The 18971-nt window shown below is 56.1% G+C and overlaps 1 protein-coding gene across 2 annotated transcripts; it reads left to right on the top strand.

Annotated features, from left to right (window-relative positions):
• The first annotated feature begins 7493 nt into the window (after nt 1–7493).
• On the top strand, nt 7494–17688 carry GATD3 (glutamine amidotransferase class 1 domain containing 3). Of its 2 annotated transcripts, XM_031460708.2 has the most exons (7): nt 7496–7696; nt 7936–7988; nt 9397–9510; nt 10440–10559; nt 13081–13173; nt 15645–15801; nt 16950–17688. In XM_031460708.2, exons 1-7 carry the CDS (start codon nt 7538–7540, stop codon nt 17076–17078), a joined length of 825 nt encoding a protein of 274 aa, XP_031316568.1. In that variant the 5' UTR covers nt 7496–7537; the 3' UTR covers nt 17079–17688. The 2 variants fall into 2 exon arrangements, with proteins under 2 accessions (XP_064332563.1, XP_031316568.1); XM_064476493.1 differs by having other exon boundaries at nt 7494–7696; nt 15645–17688.
• Nucleotides 17689–18971: the final 1283 nt, after the last annotated feature.

An 18971-nucleotide genomic window follows, 5' to 3' on the forward strand; every position in this document is an offset into this window, starting at 1 on the left:
TGGTAACTGACCCTCATTCAGAGGTCCTGGTAACCTGAATGTGGTCTAGATCCTCTTGGAAACTCAGAGATTAAGTTTGGTCTTTGGTGTGATTCAGAGCCAGAAGTTTGTCTGGATCGAGGCCTGTGAATGTGCGTGGGTGAGTGGTACGTATTACTGTCTCTTACTGTTAGTTTAAACTGAACTGGCTATGTGGGGACTGACCACGGCAAACTGCCCCCAGGAGTAACTTGATGAGTCTTCTGAGTCCAAAGAAAAGTGCCACTGTTCCTCCAGACCTTTGCAACGTTCCCAGGTGACTGGGGAACTTGCTCAGGGGTCGGGGCTTCTGCCTGTGACCTGCCTGCATTGTTGGTGGGGAAGCAGTTGGCCCTGGCAGCTCTGCTGGGGGTTACGCACCCGAGCGTTGCCGGCACCAGTAAGGAGTAGTTGCTGCAAACACCACCTGGTCCAAGCTGACCCAGTGCCCCTTAGAAAGACCGATCGCTGCAGCCACTGGGGGAAAGCCCTAAAATGGGAACCACAAATGGTGTACCAGCCTGCAGCCCAGTGGGATGCAGTCTCCAAAATCGGGGCACTTTTACCTATGAGCTTCTGAAAAAGGTGATTATATATGTATTTTAATACTACCTGGCCCCAATATCAATTGGAGTTAGGGGAGAAATAGCCCAAAAATGGGTTCTCAGAGGGTCATATCTTTATTGTACCTGGGTTTACTAGAAGTCAAATGGAATCTTGTTTCTGTTACAAAAATTTGTCAGCAAGAAAATGACATAATATGATGAAACATTAGTCAGTGAATTCAATGTAAATGAGAGTTTTCAGGTGGACTCTGTAGGAATAATTCTGTTTTAGGTACGTCTGTCTAAAAATAGTTTCTCCAGATTTTGGTAATTTGAAATTTGGTTTTGCCAAGTTAAGTTAAATGAAGGAAATTTATACAATGTCTGGATCATTTCCAGGTAGGATCAGATACTGAAACACTAATTGCTAAAACAAGTCCCAAGTTCACCTGCTTTTGTCCTCTTACTAGAGAAAAACTAAAGATGTTTGGGCTTCTCAGACACACGCCCCACGCTGAGGATGAAGCTGCTGTGAGAAGATGTGCGTTCCTGGCAGTTACAGACGATGCTCGCCGGCTGGCCAGTCAGGAAGCGCGGGTCCGGCTGCCTCACGGTTGTCTCCTTCGTGGTTTCCGCAGGAGATAAAGGTTGTTAAGGCTTAAAAATTGCAACATATGTAATTAAAGCTTCTAGAAATAACAAAGGAAACATTTCAGTATGCAAGGCAGCATGTGTGTGTTTTCAGTAAAAGGAGGTATGAGGTGTAGAAATACAGTTCATTAAGGGGAAAGAAGGTAATTTTGCCCTAAAGCTGGTTATTCCCCAAAGGGGGAGAAAATAAGGGACAAACTTAATACGGACATGGAAGGTTGTGGAGGGTTCGTGGGAAAGGAGCCCTGGGAGAGGAGCTTTGTGCTTGGTCAGGACTGGCTGTGGCTAGATTGAATTAAAGTAAATGAGTTTTGTTATTAAAAGCTAGCAGGTGCAAAACTGGAATTCGGTATTCTCTCTCTGTTAGGAGAACAAGGTTTCCTTGGACTATTGATTGGCTGCTGATGAGACTGTAAAGGTTTCTCTCCCTGTTAAGTAAGGTGGTGTAACTTTCTCTACTTGCCTTTGAAACCTTTTGTTGTCACTTGGTTAAACGAGTATCATTTCCCCATGATCTACGATCCTGTTCAGCCAGGTGTTTTAAAACCTTTTTGATATTTTTGACAAACTTCCCAAAGATCAAATTCCAACTGAAATTCATCTGACCTATAGCTAACTGAGGTTTTCCAGTGACCCCCGGAACACCTCAAGAGATTTATTTTCTCTTTACGAGAGATGTTAAACTAATTAGATTGACTTGTGCATTCAGTTGCATGGGAAGCATTGTCAAATGAGTGGGGATAAACCTTCTTAGGTTGTATTATGTGGGTAAATGTCATTAATATAAATGTTCTAGAAACTACATGGAATTTCTAAAATTTGAATATGCTTTGGTATAATATCAGTCATCATTCTAGTCATTATATTAAAATGTCTGTCACAGCAGCGACCGTACTCCTTTGTCAGTTGCATCAGATGTCAGGTATCTTTAAACGTGTCTCTGTAAGTCTCTTGTCACTTATAGACAGTTACCGTTTTACTCTGATGCTTTTGTAAAAATGCTGTATCTTCAAGAAGATTCATAGAAAGGACTTTGACAACTATAGGTTTCTGGTAACTTTCATACCACTGAACTGGGTAAGAAATTAAATAATTCTAATGGAAACCCTGAGGGCTTCATCAAACTGTTAACAAAAGATCGAGCTCAAGGATTAGTTACACAGGACTGAGTGAACTGATGAATATGGCTATAGTTTTTATGGGGGTTTTTTTGTCTGAAATATTACTGGCTTTCAATCTGTGTTTTCCAACTATAAGGAAACCTTTCCCTTTAAGCTAATTATGACTTACAGCAACTTGGTAAATTATACCTTTGTAAGTGGAATTGAAACATTTTATCTTTTCTGTCTACCTGAACCCTCCAGAAATTGAAAACTCATAGGTTCCCAGCAGCCTTATCAAGTAAATAAAGAAGGCCACCTCCGGACAGGTGCAGGAATCTCCAGACACCTGGGGGACCTTGAGAAGAGAGCAATTCACCAGATCTACAGATATTGCAGGCAGAATCTGATGAAAAGCCCTTGGTATGGCTTTCCTGGCCTCGAGAGGCCTTTGAAAAGTTCAACCTGAGATTCCTTATGAAGAGTTCCAGGAAAGCCACTTTAAAAGAACCTATATGATCAATTACACTTATATAATTAGGCCAAGGTTTTTGAAACCGCTTATTTCGCAAACTAATTAGTCTTAATTTGGCTATGTTTCATAGAAATGAGGATAATTTTAGAGACAGACTATACCTTAAAGAAGACTTTGGCAAAGATTTGCCAAGAAACTAACCTGACCTGGGACAAGACCTTGCCCATTGTCCCAAAGCAGGCTCCCAAGGAGCCCCTGTGGGATGTTACTTGGGAGACTGTCCTCTACAGCACATGTGACCTGGGGAATCCAGAGGGCCAAAGAGGTGAAGAACTTGAGCTTGTCAGCTATGTATAGACCTTAGGCTGTTCATTAACTGCTCTCCGTAAATTCGCCTCTAGCAGATTAATGTTTCCTCCTCATCCTCCTATTCTTCTGTGTCCAGGAGACTGGGCACCACTGAAGTCCCGGCAGGATCAAGCATCCTAGAGACCAGCTCCAGCCCCGGGGGTGGGGTAGGACTGAACGAGGTGCTCGTGGTGACTCGCTCCTCTGTATAGCTGCAGGGAATGAAGCCCTGGGTGCGCCACTCGTGAGTCAGGTTAGTTCCCGCCCAGCCCAGGGAACCGCCAAGACCACTCCATCCAAGTAAGACAGGGAACAGAAACTAGAGAGGGAGTGTCACAGAACTCGGGATGTCCGGACGTGGGTTGGTGGCAGACCCCAACACTGACTTTGCACTCCCTGCTGTGACTACGAGCCCTTAATGAGCTTAAATTGCTTTCGAGGAAGAAACTATAAGGAGGAAAATGAGGAGGTGTCCAGGCTGACTAGCAGGCGGGTCCTCACCAGTCCAGCAGGGTTGTTTGCTTGTCGTCGGTGTGGTCTTGTCTCTTGTGAAAGTCTGTGTGGCACCTGAGTGTGCAGTCGTTCCCTGTGTGAACAGAACAGTGTCTCCCAGAGCCCTCTGTCCCGACCTACTAAGCCAGAAGATAAATACACTCACAGTCCTGTATTTTCAGACACAAATAACTCATCTGTCAACAATCCCCATGGGCGTGAAGAGAACTGGGTGGACCCTGTTTTTTTTTTTTTTTCCCCTCTTCCCCCTGCTTCCTGCCAGTTGTCCCGCACTGAGCTTGGGATACAAAAACTGAATCGGCTCTCAAAAACCATTGCAGCAAGGGTGAAGAGGGACCTGGGTCTGTCATCCTAATCCTCGTAGTCGGGGAAAAATATACTCAGCCCTGCCAGCCAAAAACGTCTCCCAGCTCCCCCATTAATTGAAAGAGAACTAAATAATATGACCTTGACCTTCCTCTAGAGGCCTCCCTAGCATCCACTCCCAAAACAGAAATTCCCTGGTATTAATAAGACTTCTCCTTGCACACTATGCAATTCTCTTAATGCTGAGAACTTATATGCCTCCCTTCAGAGCTCGGACCCACCACTCTCCCGCAATCCAGGACACCTCGCTGATGCCAGCCTTACGAGTTGCAACCACTCCAGGGGGGAGTCCAAAATGGGTCAGCCTGGGCATGGACCCCAACCAAACACGGGCGAGCCTGCCAGGACGCTCCCGTCTTTCCCAGAGGGTCTGACAACATGCTGGCTACCGAGAGCCCCTCCAGCGGCAAGAATGGCTCAAGCATGCCAAAATAAAACCAGTGAAACAGGCCCCCAAGGAGGGCTGTGGCTTACCAGACCCTACGAGTTGGGCCCATTGTCTTCCTCGTGTCACTCGTGTGCCACTAACTCGTCTTTGGCCTCAGCCCTTTTCTCTCCAGAAAAACATGTGGGTGATAATACGCAACCGGGAGTTGTTTCTCTGGGGCCCAGAGAGCCAACTGCCCAAAGGAAATGTCACCAACAAAGCCCCTGTGGCCCCCAGGAAAGATGAGATGGAATCTAGGTGTTAAGGCCTAACCTCTGGTGCTTAGTCTAGTTTCACTTGCTGGCAGGGGGCCCTGTGCAGAGGCCTCACACCTAACACATCGGATCAGTTCCTAGTGCAAAACCTCTAGGTCTGACACCCTGACTTGGCGAGCCGTGTGCAGAGGGGCTGCTCACGACACCTCAGTTCAAGATGGCAACAGCGTGCTGTGTGCAGAAATGCTGCACCTGGCTCTTCCCTCTGGACCGCGGTGAGCACGTGACTCCACCCGACTCGCAGACGCCGCCCCTCCCTCCAGACAAGGACCCTGTAAAGCAGCTCTGCTGACGGCCTTTCAGGGGAGCGTGTGTGCTCCAGAGTGGAAGCTCCGCCTTCTCCATCCTTTGATCAAAGAATAAACCTTCCCTTTCTTCCTGAAACTACTTGGTTTGGTTTTATTGGTGTTAGTGACACCAGGCAGGAGGACCCCTGTTGGGGCCTGACTCAAAAGGGTCGGTAACATGTCCACTCTAAGATAAGTATTCTTCCCCCAGGAAAGCAGACAAAAAGGAAGAGCGCCTCAGGACTGATGATCACAGGTGCAGGCTCGGCACTAGGACCAGCAGCACCGCGGGAAGGGCGTGCTGGCCACGAGACTACCCTTCAAAATCTAACGGCCTCTATGGGGGTACTGAGCAAAACACTAGCCTCCAGTTTAGACCAATTCAAGATGTTGGTGAACTCCTCAGATCCTAGAACAGCCCTGGATTACCTCCTCGCGGAGCAAGGCCATGTCTGTGTGGTTGCTGACAGCGCCTGCCACACAAGGACAGGTACCACTGGACCAGTGGAGCAAGATAACAAAGAAAACACACCAACAGGACAGCTGGTTACGCGGGATCGGTAATCCTGCCCAGGAGACGTGGAATTCTTTATACAAAGCATTTTCTCCCCAGTAAGTCTTGGTTACATGGCTATGCCCACTGACATTTCCTTTGGTCACAGCCACGTTGATTCTTCTGTTTGAGCCCCTTAATGTTTTAAATTTATTTACTTACTTATTTAAATTGAAACATAATTGATTTACAATATTGTTAGTTTCAGATGTACAGCAAAGTGATTCGGTTATACATATGTATTTCAGATTCTTGACTATTTTAGGTTATTAAAGTTCCCTGGGCTATAGAGTAAATCCTTTGTTGTCTATTTTAGATACAGTGGTATGTATCTGTTAATTCCATACTCCTAATTTATCCCTTGCCCCTCCCTCCTTTGGTAACCGTAAGTTTGTTTTCTGTGTCTGTCAGTCTGTTTCTGTTCTATAAATATATTCATTTGTATTTTTTAGATTCCACATGTAAGTGGTATATTTGTTTTTCTCTGACTTTAGTCAGTGTGATTATCTCTAGGACCATCTGCGTTGCTGCAGATGGCATTATTTCACTTTTTTTAATGGCTAAGTTTCCATGTGTTGGCTATTGTAACTAGTGCTGCTATGAACAATTAGGGTGCATGTATCTTTTTGAATTAGAGTTTTTATCTTTTCCTGATGTATGCCCAGGAGCGGGACTGCTGGATCATATGGCAGGCCTATTTTTAGTTTAAGGAGCCTCCATACTGGTTGCACCAGTTTGCATTCCCACCATCAGTGTAGGAGGGATCCCTGTTCTCCACACCCTCACCAGCATTTATTATTTGTAGACTTTGATGATGGCCATTCTGACAGGTATGAGGTGATAACTCATTGTAGTTTTGATTCGCATTTCTCTGACAATTAACGATGTTGAGCATCGTTCACATGCCTGTCTGGGCTTATAATTCCTAACTTTCTTGTCAAGTTTGTCTCAAAGGCTGTAGGCCACCAGTTTTCCTGTCATCACCCGGAACTGAAGCGATACCAACCCCTCCAACAGCTCAATGTAAACCTGTTTCACTCCTGAAGCCCTTGCTGGGCCTGCACCCCTTAGCAGCAAGAAGCAGCTGGAGCGGGTGGTCGCCCCTGATCCCTCAAGATTGAGGAATAAACCAAAGACAGCAGTGGACTGAAACATACCCTGTAATTTACAAGGCCCATGAGGTAGAAACAAGATGATACAGCCAACACCAAGCTCCGTTTGCAGACCAGGGAAACGGCAGATAGGAAACAACGTGCTGACAGCAGGCACACCGAGGGGCTAGAGGGAGGGCCAGTGAACTCTAGACCTCACAGGTGGAAAATCCAATGCATGTTACGTATGACCCCTCCCCCCCAATTTGCACATGCGACCCATGAAGAGGCAGGAAGAGGGGGTCCCCGCGCTGCGTAAAGAGCTCTTGAAACCCACATTGCTTCCCACCAATCACATCCCAGCCCCCTCCCCTTCCTGCTCCATACTTCCCTGGCAAATACCCCAGCCCAAAGCCCATGGCGCCACGGATCTGAGCATCGCTCCGGCTTCCTTCCCGAGACCCCTGCGGTCAAGCCCGCTGTCTGCAGAAACCTGGCCTCCGTTGCACAGCGAGCTCCTTTACAAAAGGGCCAACGTCAGTGGAAATTCTAAGGCAAGCAGCTGCAGGGGGCGCCGGGCGTGAGGACCCCACGTGGGTCCCGACTGCGCACGGCCAGGAAAACGGGGCGGTGATGGGAACTGGACATCTGGGGGCCGGCCACTTGGTGTCACGGAGTCACGTTGAGGCCTGACGGCGACACCGGAGGCCGTATCTTAGCGAAGCGCTCCTCCTGGGAACGCCAACGGCGAGGAACGGGCAACGCCCCAGGCCACACGGACCCGAAGTCTGGCCTCCAGCACTCGCGAGGCTGAGCCCGAGCCACGGGCAACTGCGCAGGCGCGGGCCCGCCCACCGTGACCCTGTGACCCCGCTGTCCCAGTGCAGCATGGCGGCCCTCAGGTCTCTGCTGGCGTCCAGGCTGGCGGTGACCCCCTTGTTCGCGCTGCGCCCCGTCCTGCTGCCTCTGCCCTTGAGCGGACTGGCGGCCACCCCGCGCGCGGCCCTCCACGCCTCCGCGCCGCGCCCCGGGACCAGGGTCGCGCTGGTGAGCGGGCGGGGCATGGGGACGAGGCGGCGTGGGGGCGGGGCGGGCCGAGGTCGACCTTCCCACCCACCCCCGCCCGCGGCCGGTCCCTCCCCCATGAAGTCCGCCCCTTTCCCCGCAGGTCGGCCCCTCTGGCTCCCCCACGTCGCTCCCCCCACGTCGGCCCCTCCCCCCAGGTCGGCCCGCCCGGTGGGCCCCGTGACACCCCCCCCCCCCCGACCGCCGCTCCACTCCCGCAGGTGCTGTCCGGATGCGGCGTCTACGACGGGACTGAGCTCCACGAGGCCTCATCGTAAGCCCCTGGGCCGCTCGCCGTCGGGAGGGGCGGTCCTCTGAGCCGTTGGCAGAAACCCGTCTCCTGATTAGAGAGGCGGAGATGACTGACGCGACACAGAGAGGCGGGAGCGGAAACGTGTGAATCACGCGTGTGAGATACAGGGAGACACAGAACGAGCTTTTAGTAGCACCGGTGATGCTGTCCCTCAGCGGGAACCACTTCACACCTCCGGCTGCTGTTTTTCCACCCCCGCTGTTGGAATCACACTGCCCTGCGTTTTGGAACCAGAGCTATTTTCTATCTTTGCGGCGCGGTTTTAAGGGCTGTGCAGCAGCCTCTCTGTAGACGAGTGTCAGTGATGTAACCTGTCAGCTGTTGCTCAGTAGTTTGTATTTTGATTTTTTATTTACTTAGAAGTTCCTGTGAGCAGGACGGTGGGGACTGTCAAGTTTGGAGTCTAAGTTGTGGGGGGAGAGTTAGGACACCCCCGTCCCAAGCCCAGGGCCTCTCTGGTACCCAGAGGAGCCAGAGGCTGGTAACTATGCATGGCTGCCCAGCCTTCTCATTGGGGATGGCCAGCACGTGCTGGTGTTGGCTAGACAAGACGCGAACTTTGGAGTGTGCTGGGCTGGTGGGGGCAGAGGGCCAGACGAGTTTCCTGATGGAGGCTGGGAGAGGGGGCACGAGACGAGGAGGCTGGAGTAGCCGCCAGCAGCTTAAAACCTGCCCAGCAGAGCAAGGAGTTGCCTGTGTGTCTGAGAGGTTCCGAGGAGCAGCGTCCAAGTCCAGGTGGTCCTAGCCCTGCCAGTGAAGGGCTGTGATCTTGGGGTCACACTCTTGTGCCTCCTCCTTGCCTGAAAGGGGGTAGTGACAGCACTCCCTGTCTGTAAGGGGGGGGTTGGGTTGCCTGCTGGCATTTGGACTTGGGCCTGGCACAGAGCAACCCTTGGTAAATGCTGCCTCTGGGGGCAGGGGCAGGGGCAGGTAGTCCACAGCCCTCGGGAATGCCTGTGTTTCCCCACTCCTTTGACGGGAGTGGAGACCAGGAACTGATCTCACCTTGGAGACCAAAAGCTCTCAAACCCTCAAGGCCATCGTCGATGGGCCTGTTGGGGGAAGAGTGCCCCAGAGTAGCCTAGGAACCCAAATACCCAGGCTGTGACACCAGCCGGGTCACCTGTCTCTGCGCCCTGGTTTGCAAAGGGAGCTTCAGGGCTCAGTGGTCTTCGTAGACAGTTCAGTGACATTACACTCAAACGGTCGTTAGTAAGCCAACCATAATTTTTTGCAAAGTAAACAGAGGTTAACTTAGGTAAGAGGTTTCTAGTTATCACTCAGCTAAAATCCTTTTTTTAAAAACCCATTGTAAGGTAAAGCTGGATTGGGCACACGTCAGAGACTTGTCTGATTTCTTCCCGGGCAGGATCCTGGTTCACCTGAGCCGTGGTGGGGCCGAGGTCCAGATCTTTGCTCCTGACATCTCTCAGATGCACGTGATTGACCACACAAAGGGGCAGCCTTCTGAGGGTGAGACCAGGTATGTGCCCCCACTCACCCTGGGATGTGCACGGCAGTGAGTTGAAACTCCCCGAGATCCTGCACACAATTACTTCATCTTAGCTGGGAGCCAAGTCCATGTTCTGGTGGACTTCAGAGCAGCAGTCCTCAGGCTGTTCTGTGATAAAGCTCTGAGCCTTGGAATGTTCCTCACCTTCCAGTGTTGCCAAAACAGTGAAGGAAAATTCCTACTGAGTGAGCCCCTCGTACCTTCATTTTGACCAGAGGCGTGTGTGTGCATCTGGTCACGAACCTCATTCACTTGTTTGGGCCCCAGGTGTCTTTGAGCAGCTCCTAGAAGCGTTTCTGTCCCTGAGGGTGTGCAGTCCTGGCCTTGTGTCCTCTAAGACCCACCTCTCCCCTCCTGCCCTGCCTGGACTGCAGGCTGTGGTTCCCAAGTGCCTTCCAGATGGGGCAGGGAGGGAGAAGCAGCTCTGACTCCTGGGGGCTGTGTTTCCCCCGGCCAGACACTGGCCCGGGGCTGCACAGCCTGGGCTCATAGGGACTCCTTTCGTGGCCGAACCTGGGGCTGTTTCACTCATCCCTTGAGGTTGCTTCTTAACTGTCCCTGCTCTGTTCCATCATCTGCCAGTTCCTTGCATTGAGTGCCGTCTGCTCAGGTACGCGGAAGGATTCCTGTCTTTTTGGTGGCCCTGACCGACCCAGGAGTCTGCATAATCTGGGGAGGTTCTTAAGTGCCAATCTGATCTGAGCACAGAGCCAGGTCCCTGTGGCTGTGGCACCTTTCCTAGAAAGCGACCCTGGCCTGTGAGTGCGCTTCTCCAGGCTGGGAAAACGCATCCTCCTGTCCCGTGGCGGGCTCCTCCCACCTGTATCCCGTCTGCCCCTCCATCTGTTGTCTGTCGGCGCACTGAACCTTTCTGGGAGCCTTTGTCTTCTCTTTTCCAGGAACGTTCTGACGGAGTCAGCAAGGATCGCCCGTGGCAAGATCACCGACCTGGCCAAGCTCCGTGCTGCTGACCACGACGCCGCCATCTTCCCCGGGGGCTTCGGAGCTGCCAAAAACTTGTGCGTGTTCCAGCTCGGGTCCCTCTGCTTTTCCCCTGGAGCGTTAGAGGGGGACGCGGTGGTGACGGGAGCCGCTGCTGGGGGGTCAGCCAGGCGGTGGTGGAGCTGCTCTGTGACCAGGAACCTACGGGAGGAGGCTTGGCCGCATTTCCTCGGCTTCTTCCTGAGCGCAGGTGGGGCCTGGCCGCTGTCGGGGACACGGGCGCCCTCTGAGCCAGGTGCCATGTGGAGTCTGATCACAGCAAAACCGCTCTCCCCACATGTGTGTGTGCTCCCCATGGTCACCAGCTCTCCTGTGGACCTTGTGGTGCGGAAAACTGCTTTTCCTGTGGGGCTGTTTGGATGACGGTCCTGACGGGAAAGGGAGTCCTTTCTCAGGCTGCTCTTTGGGTTTCTGCCATGATAAGCGGACCTTCTCCCGGAGGCTGTGAGGTGCTTTGGGCTCCAGATCATTTTTCTGTTCTCTCGTTCCTCACCCTCCTCCCGCTCTGGCCTCGCGGTCCCGGCACATCCCTCCCAAAGTGGTGCAGGGCTGCTGCTCTGGAGACAGAAGGGTTCACCCGCAGCTGTCACGGGGCGAGAAGATGTGAAGCAGCTGTGCCCCGTGGTTTTGGGGTTTTAAACATAGTGTAGTGTGCGTACCAACCTGGACTATGCACGTATAGACGGAAACAACAGACCCGCAAATCAGGTGTTCTCCTGTGTCACGGATGAGAACGTTGCTCTGTCCCAGGCCCGGGGCCTCTGGTGACACAGTGCCTGGCTGTGACCTCAGGCAGCCAGTGCACCCCGGAGTGAGGGCAGAGGTGGTTCTGTTCCCTGAAGTCCAGCTCTGCTCTTGGCCCTTTCGCCTCCTGGCACCTCGCAGGCTCCCTCTGCTTGCGGGCGTCACCAGAACACCTTTCTCCAGGTTTCCACTCATTTTCCCACAGTCCTTCCTCCCTCTGGGACCACTGGCCCTCCTCATGTTCACCCCTCTCCCCATATCTAGCCTCTGGAGTGCTCTCTCCATGTCACTGTCCTCATCAGCCTCCTGGCAGGAGACAGTGGGTCATTCCCCGCGGCTGAACTTGTGCTTCCAACGCAACCAGGGTTTCTTTCTCTGAAGGATGAGCTGGATTCACAAACCTATCACCTCCCCTCGGCCCTTAGACCTTGTCTGGGGTGAGGGTAGTTTGAGGGTCTGCTGGGGGGTTGGCTGGGAGATGGCAGAGCTCCTCTGTGACCAGGAGCCCATGGGAGGGTAGTCTGGCGTGAGGGTAGTTTGAGGGTCGGCTGGGATGTGTCCCTGGCGTGGCTGACCCACCTCGGGTGACGGAGGAGTGCCGGCTCCAGGAGCCTTGGGTTGTGGTGGGCTGTGTTGGCGCGCGAGGAAGCAGGGCTTTGGATAGGTTTGCACATGTGTGAGCTCACACCCCTGGGGAAGCTGCAGCCTGTGGCCGCTGCTCCCATTCTGACCTTTCCAAAGAAATGCCGGCTCTGCATTGGTGGTCTCCTGAGTGGCAGGCAGCGGGCAGCAGGCAAGGTCAGTGTGACAGATGTCCACTGTGGAAACCCAGGTCCTCCTGTGGACCCTTCCCTGGTACCATTGGTGGCTTTTTATTTCTGAGAGGTTGAGCCGTACGGCTGTGTTAAAGATCCAGCCAAACGGTAGCCTCTGTTCTGCACTGCGTGTTTTCACATAGCTCTGCAGCTCGTCCATTAATCGTCTGACAGCTGCACACGTGGACCCCGCTGCGTGAGCCCCCCAGCGCTGATGGGGGCTCGTGGCCTCCAGTCCTCTTTCATCCTCATGGCTTCTTGGAGGTGAGAGTGACACACGTGTGTTTAAAGTGTAGAATCTGACCCACTTTGAGACTCATACACACCCTGAGAAGCCAGCCCCACGGCATGGTAGCGAGCACCCAGCATGCCCATGAGTTGTCCTGTCCTGGGCGCTCAACCACCAGGCACCCGGGGCAGAGGCATCGACCCCAAGAACAGGAAGCGGAGCTCTTGGCAAACAGGTGTGGTCTTTGACATTTGCTGAGTCTCAGCAATTTATCTTCCCAAGAGGTGGTACCGGTGCGAGTCTGCCAGCCAGAGGAAGACCACTGCAGATACCTCAGTGTCTTGCTGTCGGGAGAGAGAGGAGGGGTCCTGTGCACTCTGCATCTCTTCCCCTTGCTGCGAGGTGCAGTATCCATCGCTGGTGGCACATCTTGCTGCTCCGCGATTGATGGATCAACCCCCAAGGACCGTGTGGGCGTAGCTCAGGGCCTGAGCCCCCACCGACTTGTGGCAGCTTCCCCGTTCACCTCTGCTGCCCCCCTCCTTTTTTTTCCTATGCTGCTTTATATTTTAAAAAACAAAAGGAAGATACATAATTATATAAAAGGCCACATACACGTACTTGCACACGCGTGTTAATTATTCCTGTTGCTGAGAAGTTAAGGGAGCACAGGGCCCCTGGGGTGGGCTGGGGGCTCCCCACACAGGCGTGGGGCCCCGAGATCTCAGGAGGCCTCTTCTCTCGTGGCAGGAGCACGTTCGCCGTGGACGGGAAAGACTGCCGGGTGGACCGAGACGTGGAGCGCGTCCTGAAGGAGTTCCACCAGGCCGGGAAGCCCATCGGGTGGGTGCGTGCGCCGCGCGGCCTGCAGGGCGGGCGGGGGCGGCGGCCGGGCGCGCCGCGGGAGCTGCTGCTCTGAGCTGTGTGCTTTCGGAAACTCTCAGCCCCTTTCCTCGTTACAACCCAGGGGGTTTCATGCGCTGTCACAGGTGCCTTCCAGCCCTGAAAATCCTGCGGTTGTGTGGTTATAGTAATTTCTCCTGATGACCTAGTTGGGGGCGGGGGGCAGTTCTGTCAGCGTCCAGCAGAGTATCCGTCCCTGCCTGGCCCGCGCCTGGCTGCCGCCTTCCTGACGCGGCTCGGAGCGGCCCCTCAGCTGCTGCCCCGTCGGTGCTCTGCCACCGCTGCCGTGGGCATCGTCTCCTACACCCGTGGCTCTCGGTTGCTTTCCCCAGGGGCCACGGGCCGATCCTTCTCTGCCGCCCCAGGACTGGCTTCTGTGGCGGCCGCACGCTGGGCCACATCACGGGCCCAGCCACAGCCCACGCCTGGACCCCTGTCCTTGGCCTGGCGAGGTCGGCCGTAACCACACCCGGAGGCCCCGGAGACAAGTGATGGCGACTCCGCTGTCAGACCTGCTGGTCCGGTGGCCCTTCCCACCAGCGTCCAGCGGGGGCTCCTCGTCCCGCTCTGACTTGAGCGTCCCAGGGCGGTGCTGGAGCAAGTGGCTGCAGGCTTGGGGTCGTCCCTGGCTGGGGAGGCCTCTCAGCAGCACCGTGGTGAACAGGCCCTCCGCCAGGTGGCTCGCTGCCTTTTATCAGCCGACTGGAAAGGAACGAGGTTACCAGTCTGACTGGGGCACAGAGACTGGAGGGGATGGGCCCCACCAGGGGTCAGCGTCCTTCATGGACCCACTGTCACCACTGGGGGCCCTGCCCGGTCAGCCTGCAGGCGCACCTCCCGCTTCTCTCTCCATCCCCCTGGGTACGGAGGAGCTGGTGCCCAGGGAGGTAGGGAGGGAGGTCGCCTCCTGGGACGCCTCATGGGGGCAGCACTTGTTCATGCAGGCGAGCACCAGGGAGGGCCCCAGTGCCCGCCCTCTGTGGTGGATTCAGCAACATGACAGACAGGACAGATGCTGAGCAGACTGGCCCCCTCACTGCGGGCATCCTGCCCACTCGATTGCACAGATGGAGAGCAGCCCGCTCCCCTGGGTGGGGCGCAGGATGGGGACACTGCGCGTACCCGCCGCCCTGTGTCGTTAGGGCCCTGTTCAGCCCGTCCTGCAGCGCTTTGCTCGGCCTTCTCTTTCCAGCAGCAGTAGCATTATCCCGCCTCTGGCAGGCCCCCTTCCCAGGCCAGGTGCACTGAGCCGTCCCACCACTCCACCGCACAGACGGAGCGTGGGGTTCCATGGCTCTGCCACCTGCCTGGTGCGTCCCTCCCCCAGCGCGGGAGCGTTGGTGTTCACAGCCAGAGACGGCCGGGCAGCCTGAATGGCCAGACTGGAGGCTCATGGTATGGCCTTCATCTTTGGAGGTCACCCACCCCCCGTTGGGCGCCTATGGAACCTCACGACCCAGCAGGCTCCCAAGGTGTCAGTTCCAGTGATGTCCCACCCATTTGGGTCTGAAGAGGTTTATCTCAGGTTCCTAAGCAGAGGTTGTTCAGGTGTCACGACGTGTAGCAAGTGTGTAAACACATTTGTATGATGTTTTATTCCAGTTCGTTACAGCAGCTTGGACATGGGGCCTTTGAAGGCAATACAGAGAACCAGAACCAGGAGGCAGGGGTGCAGCCCCCCTGGGGAGGGGGCCGTCCCTGACAGGTGCATGACGGGCCAGCCTGGCCTGGTGCTGCTGTGGCTAATGTCCCGTGTGTCCTCTTGGGGACAGGACACTGGTGGGCCCTCGGCTCCCGGAGGCCTTGGTTTTGGCTAAACCGATGGTCTCATGATCTTCCGGTCTGGAGACCCCCTGGTGAAGAGCAGGTCCTCGGAGGAACCCTGGGGACAGGCGTCCAGTGTGAACTTGCAGGGCTCAGGGCCCCGGGACGGCCTGCCTGTGGGGAGGGGAGAGCTCAATGCTCTGCAGGGTCGAGCTCCCTGGGCTCTCGCGCCCCCGTCCAGTCCCTACAGCTGTGCTTCTCTGCTTCCACGTGACCAGTGACCCTCAAACTGGGGCCAAAGACAACTCGGCCATCTGTGGCCTCCTCTCTTAAGTCAGCCTCCCCACTCTGGACACCACATCAGGTTCCTGGTGCGCATCCAGCAGCTGGGCTCAGCTAGCCTCCCTCCATGGCTGCCCCGCCGGCACCGGGTGCCCAGAGGCTCCCCCAGCTCCACCATCACCACCGCTGCGGGCATCCCGGGGTCGGGGGTCAGCCTCCAGCCCTCAGAGCTGTCCTCCGCCCCCATGGCACTAGGGTAGTGCCCCTTTTCCAGATCAGCCGTGTTGTCCGAGTGGCCTTGCCGTGCCCCAGCCTGATGTCCACACGCACAAGCCTGAGCTGACACTCTTCTGTTCACCTTTCAGCTTGTGCTGCATCGCCCCTGTCCTCGCGGCCAAAGTGCTGAGCGGCGTCGAGGTCACCGTGGGCCACGAGCAGGAGGAAGGCGGCAGGTGGCCATACGCCGGGACTGCGGAGGCCATCAAAGCCCTGGGCGCCAAGCACTGTGTGAAGGAAGTGACCATATCCTTCCAGCATCCAGAGCGGCATGGGGGACCCCTGGCACCTCCGTGCTGCCCTGCAGGGGGTGCCCAGAGCGTGTGCGTGATGGGGCGTAGTACCCGAGGTGGTGACGCCTCCATCATCTCATGCTGAGTTCCCAAGTCCCCGCAGTGACGCTGGCTGAGCTCAGCACACCCCAGGCCCAGAGTACGTTCAGTTGGGCAAGGAGACAGCCTTGGGCCTGAGGGGGATGACCCTGTGGTGTAGAGGCTGGGGGGCTGCCTGGAGGTGGAGGGAGAGGGAGTGCCCCTTGGCAGGGTGGAAGGAGTTTGGGGGATGGGGGGCTTCCTGTCTTTATTTGGGAGAAGTTCCCTGGGTGATGTGGATGGATTGCTGCGCCAGGCAGCCTCATCACCTCTGTCCCGTGAGTGGGTCTTCTGTGTTGGGAGGTGGTGGACTGAGGGTGCCAGGGTACTGGGGCAGCGATCTGTGGGCTTGGAGAGCCTCAGGCCACAGGCTGACCACCGTCCTGGTCCGCACCTGGACGCAGAGGGTCTCCATGTGGCGGAAGTCGGGACAGAGCAGCACACTGCCTGAGGAGGTGCTGGAGGCCAGCCTGTTACCCTCTGGGTGTCTGTCCCAAAGGGCATCTGTCCGAAGGGGGCTCGCTCTCCTAGGGTGTGTGTCTCCTTGCGGGCGGTTTCAGGTGTAAGTGTCCACCTCCCTTCAGTGTAGGGTGGCCAGCCCTGGGGGCTTTGGCATGAGTCCAGGGAGCGGGTCTGAGGGTGGAGGCGAGGCCGGGTGTGGGTGATGTGGGGCAGGAGCCTGATGGGGTCAAGGGTGGGTCCCAGGTCGGGCTGCCCATGGTGGTCGTGGCAGGCGCTCACACAGGCTAAGTGTGGCTTCTTGATCTGAAGGATGCGGGGCTGCCTCCACCTTCAGGGTCGTGGGCTCCTGGCAGTGCTGGCACCTGGCCCGGCTCTGTGGGGTGCTGGTCCCTGTGCCTGCTGCCGGGACACCTGTTACCAGCTCTCCCGGAGGTAGTGCAGGCGGTGCAGAAAGACCCTTCCTGGTGACGGCGGGGCGGGGGACACGTCTGTGGCGGTGGCTGGGGCTGCTTTCCGCCAGACCCTCTCGCTGCAGGATGGGTTTCCCTAACTCGTGTGCACGAAGCTCACGTGGACCGGAAGAACAAGGTGGTCACCACGCCGGCCTTCATGTGCGACACCGCGCTGCACCACGTCCACGACGGGACCGGGGCCATGGTGAGGGAGGTGCTGGAGCTCGCCCGGAAGTGAGGCCACCGCCGGGCCAGCTCGCCCCCGGCCGATGGCTCCCCTCTCAGCTTGGGAGGGGCAGGACTTTATTTCTCTGCTTAAATCTGTGTGTTTTCTTTCTAAAGAGGGAGCTGGCGCCACATGGGTCAGGGGCAGACAGCGTGAGGCCTTTCCTCCTGGTGGGGAGGGTGGCGGGCAGTGGCCACTGGATCAGAGGCAGCCTCGGAATTGAAATCAAGTCTGCTTTTCAGCAGGAACCTCAGGTAGAGAGAGGTGACCCTGCAGCCCTAGTAATCAGGAAACCAAAGTACCACGATTATCGCTAGTTAAAGATGCTCTGATCTGGAGCAGATACGAGCTGATCAGGACAGTCGGGCTTTTGGAGCAGGCGTGCCCTTTGGCTGGTGAGAATGAGCCCCTCCCCCAGATAGACTCGGGCAGCCCCGTTTCAGGCCTCCTGAGGCTGGCCGACTAGTAATATGCACGAAGCTTCTCATGTTAGGGGTGGGCACTCAGCCGTGTGTCGGCCTGCAGGGGGGGCAGTGCAGTTGGCCCCGGGCCCCGAGCGGGGCGGATGGGACATGGTGCAGAAGGAGCAATAAAGTGTGGCAGCTCGTTGGCTGGCGCTTTCCTCGGTGTGTGGCTTCTGTCCGGGAGAAAGCACGGCGGGGTGCTTCGTCCATCACAACGCAGCCCCCCAGTCTGTCCTCCGTGACCCGGGATGGTGCCCTGGAAGTGCAGCGCGCTGGACGCATGGTACGGCTGTGTTTTTGTCTGGTTTTGATAAAGCTGCTCAGGCCAGCGCTGCAGCCTGTTTAGTATGGCCTAGTTCACGCTGAGCCATGTGGCTGGGGCGCAGAGACACAGGTCCCCCATGCTGCACCCCTTCCCTCTGCCGTTATCAGGTGACGTGCTGGACACGCCTGCGGTGGGTTCCCGGAGTCTGAGGAGCGCGGGCAGAGCAGGGCCCGTGGGAGGGGCAGTAGAGCCCGGGTCCACAATCGCCGGTCCCCCCAGCTCCCCCGGTGTCGTGCGTCAGCCGGCCTCCAACATTTCTGGTCCTTCCTCCATGGGGGCTCCGTTCTCGTAGCCTGTCTCCCACGGAGCTGGGTCCTCTGGGACAGGAGCCCCACGGCCCCACTGCAGGCACCGGCCACGCTGGCCATCATTGACCTCTCCTTTGCATGGCCCGTCGGAGGTCAGCGACTCCTTCCCGAGAAACGTGTTCGCTGAAACACTTTACAAATAAGCACACGTGTGTGCACGTAGAATGCAAAATCACGCACCTTGGTGAGATTTCGTGGTGTGAACTGCCGCTCGGATCCAGAGTAAACAGCGTCACCAGCCTCAGCCCCCCCCCCCCCCCCCGGCTGTGGGAGGAAGCCAGGCTGTGGCGCACATCCCAGCTCCGAGCACAGGGGGCCTGGCCGCAGGATGTCGCGGCCCACGGGCACGGCCTCCGCCGGGCGGGGCAGGGCGGGGCAGCGTCTGCAGGCACGTCCGCTCGGCCCGTGTCCCTGGCCAGCAGGGCGCCGGGTCTGGCCCTGGGGTCTGTCGGGCTTTCTTTTTTCACTCTCGTCACCCTGGTGGGTGTGAATGGCGGTTCCGTGGTTTCCTCTGCCTCTCTCTGGTGTCCGCTGAGGGCCACCACCTCTCTGTATGTTCCCTGGCCCTTTGGGGACCCTCTGGTGAAATGCCGGTTGGAGTCTCAGGCCATTTACCTGTCAGTTGTCTGTCTTTCGTGACTGGAGTTTTGTGTGTCTGGGTTACAAGTCCTTTGTCTGTCACACGGACCGCACGTATTCACCCATCTTGTCTTTTCACTCAGCGGCATCTTGATGAGCAAACAGCCCTCATCTAACGTGGGCCTGCTTCCCACCCTCACGGTGGTGGTTGTCGTCTGGGGAGGAGAAC

Source organism: Camelus dromedarius, chromosome 2 (genome assembly GCF_036321535.1).
Source record: "Camelus dromedarius isolate mCamDro1 chromosome 2, mCamDro1.pat, whole genome shotgun sequence".
Classification (NCBI taxonomy): domain Eukaryota; kingdom Metazoa; phylum Chordata; class Mammalia; order Artiodactyla; family Camelidae; genus Camelus; species Camelus dromedarius.

Excerpts from the sequence above, each read along its gene's own strand:
- GATD3 (XM_064476493.1), top strand. The coding sequence starts at position 7,538 with ATGGCGGCCCTCAGGTCTCTGCTGGCGTCCAGGCTGGCGGTGACCCCC. Across the intron at positions 7,697-7,935 it reads CCGGGACCAGGGTCGCGCTG|GTGCTGTCCGGATGCGGCGT; the intron begins GTGAGCGGGCGG and ends CCACTCCCGCAG. Across the intron at positions 9,511-10,439 it reads CCTTCTGAGGGTGAGACCAG|GAACGTTCTGACGGAGTCAG; the intron begins GTATGTGCCCCC and ends TCTCTTTTCCAG.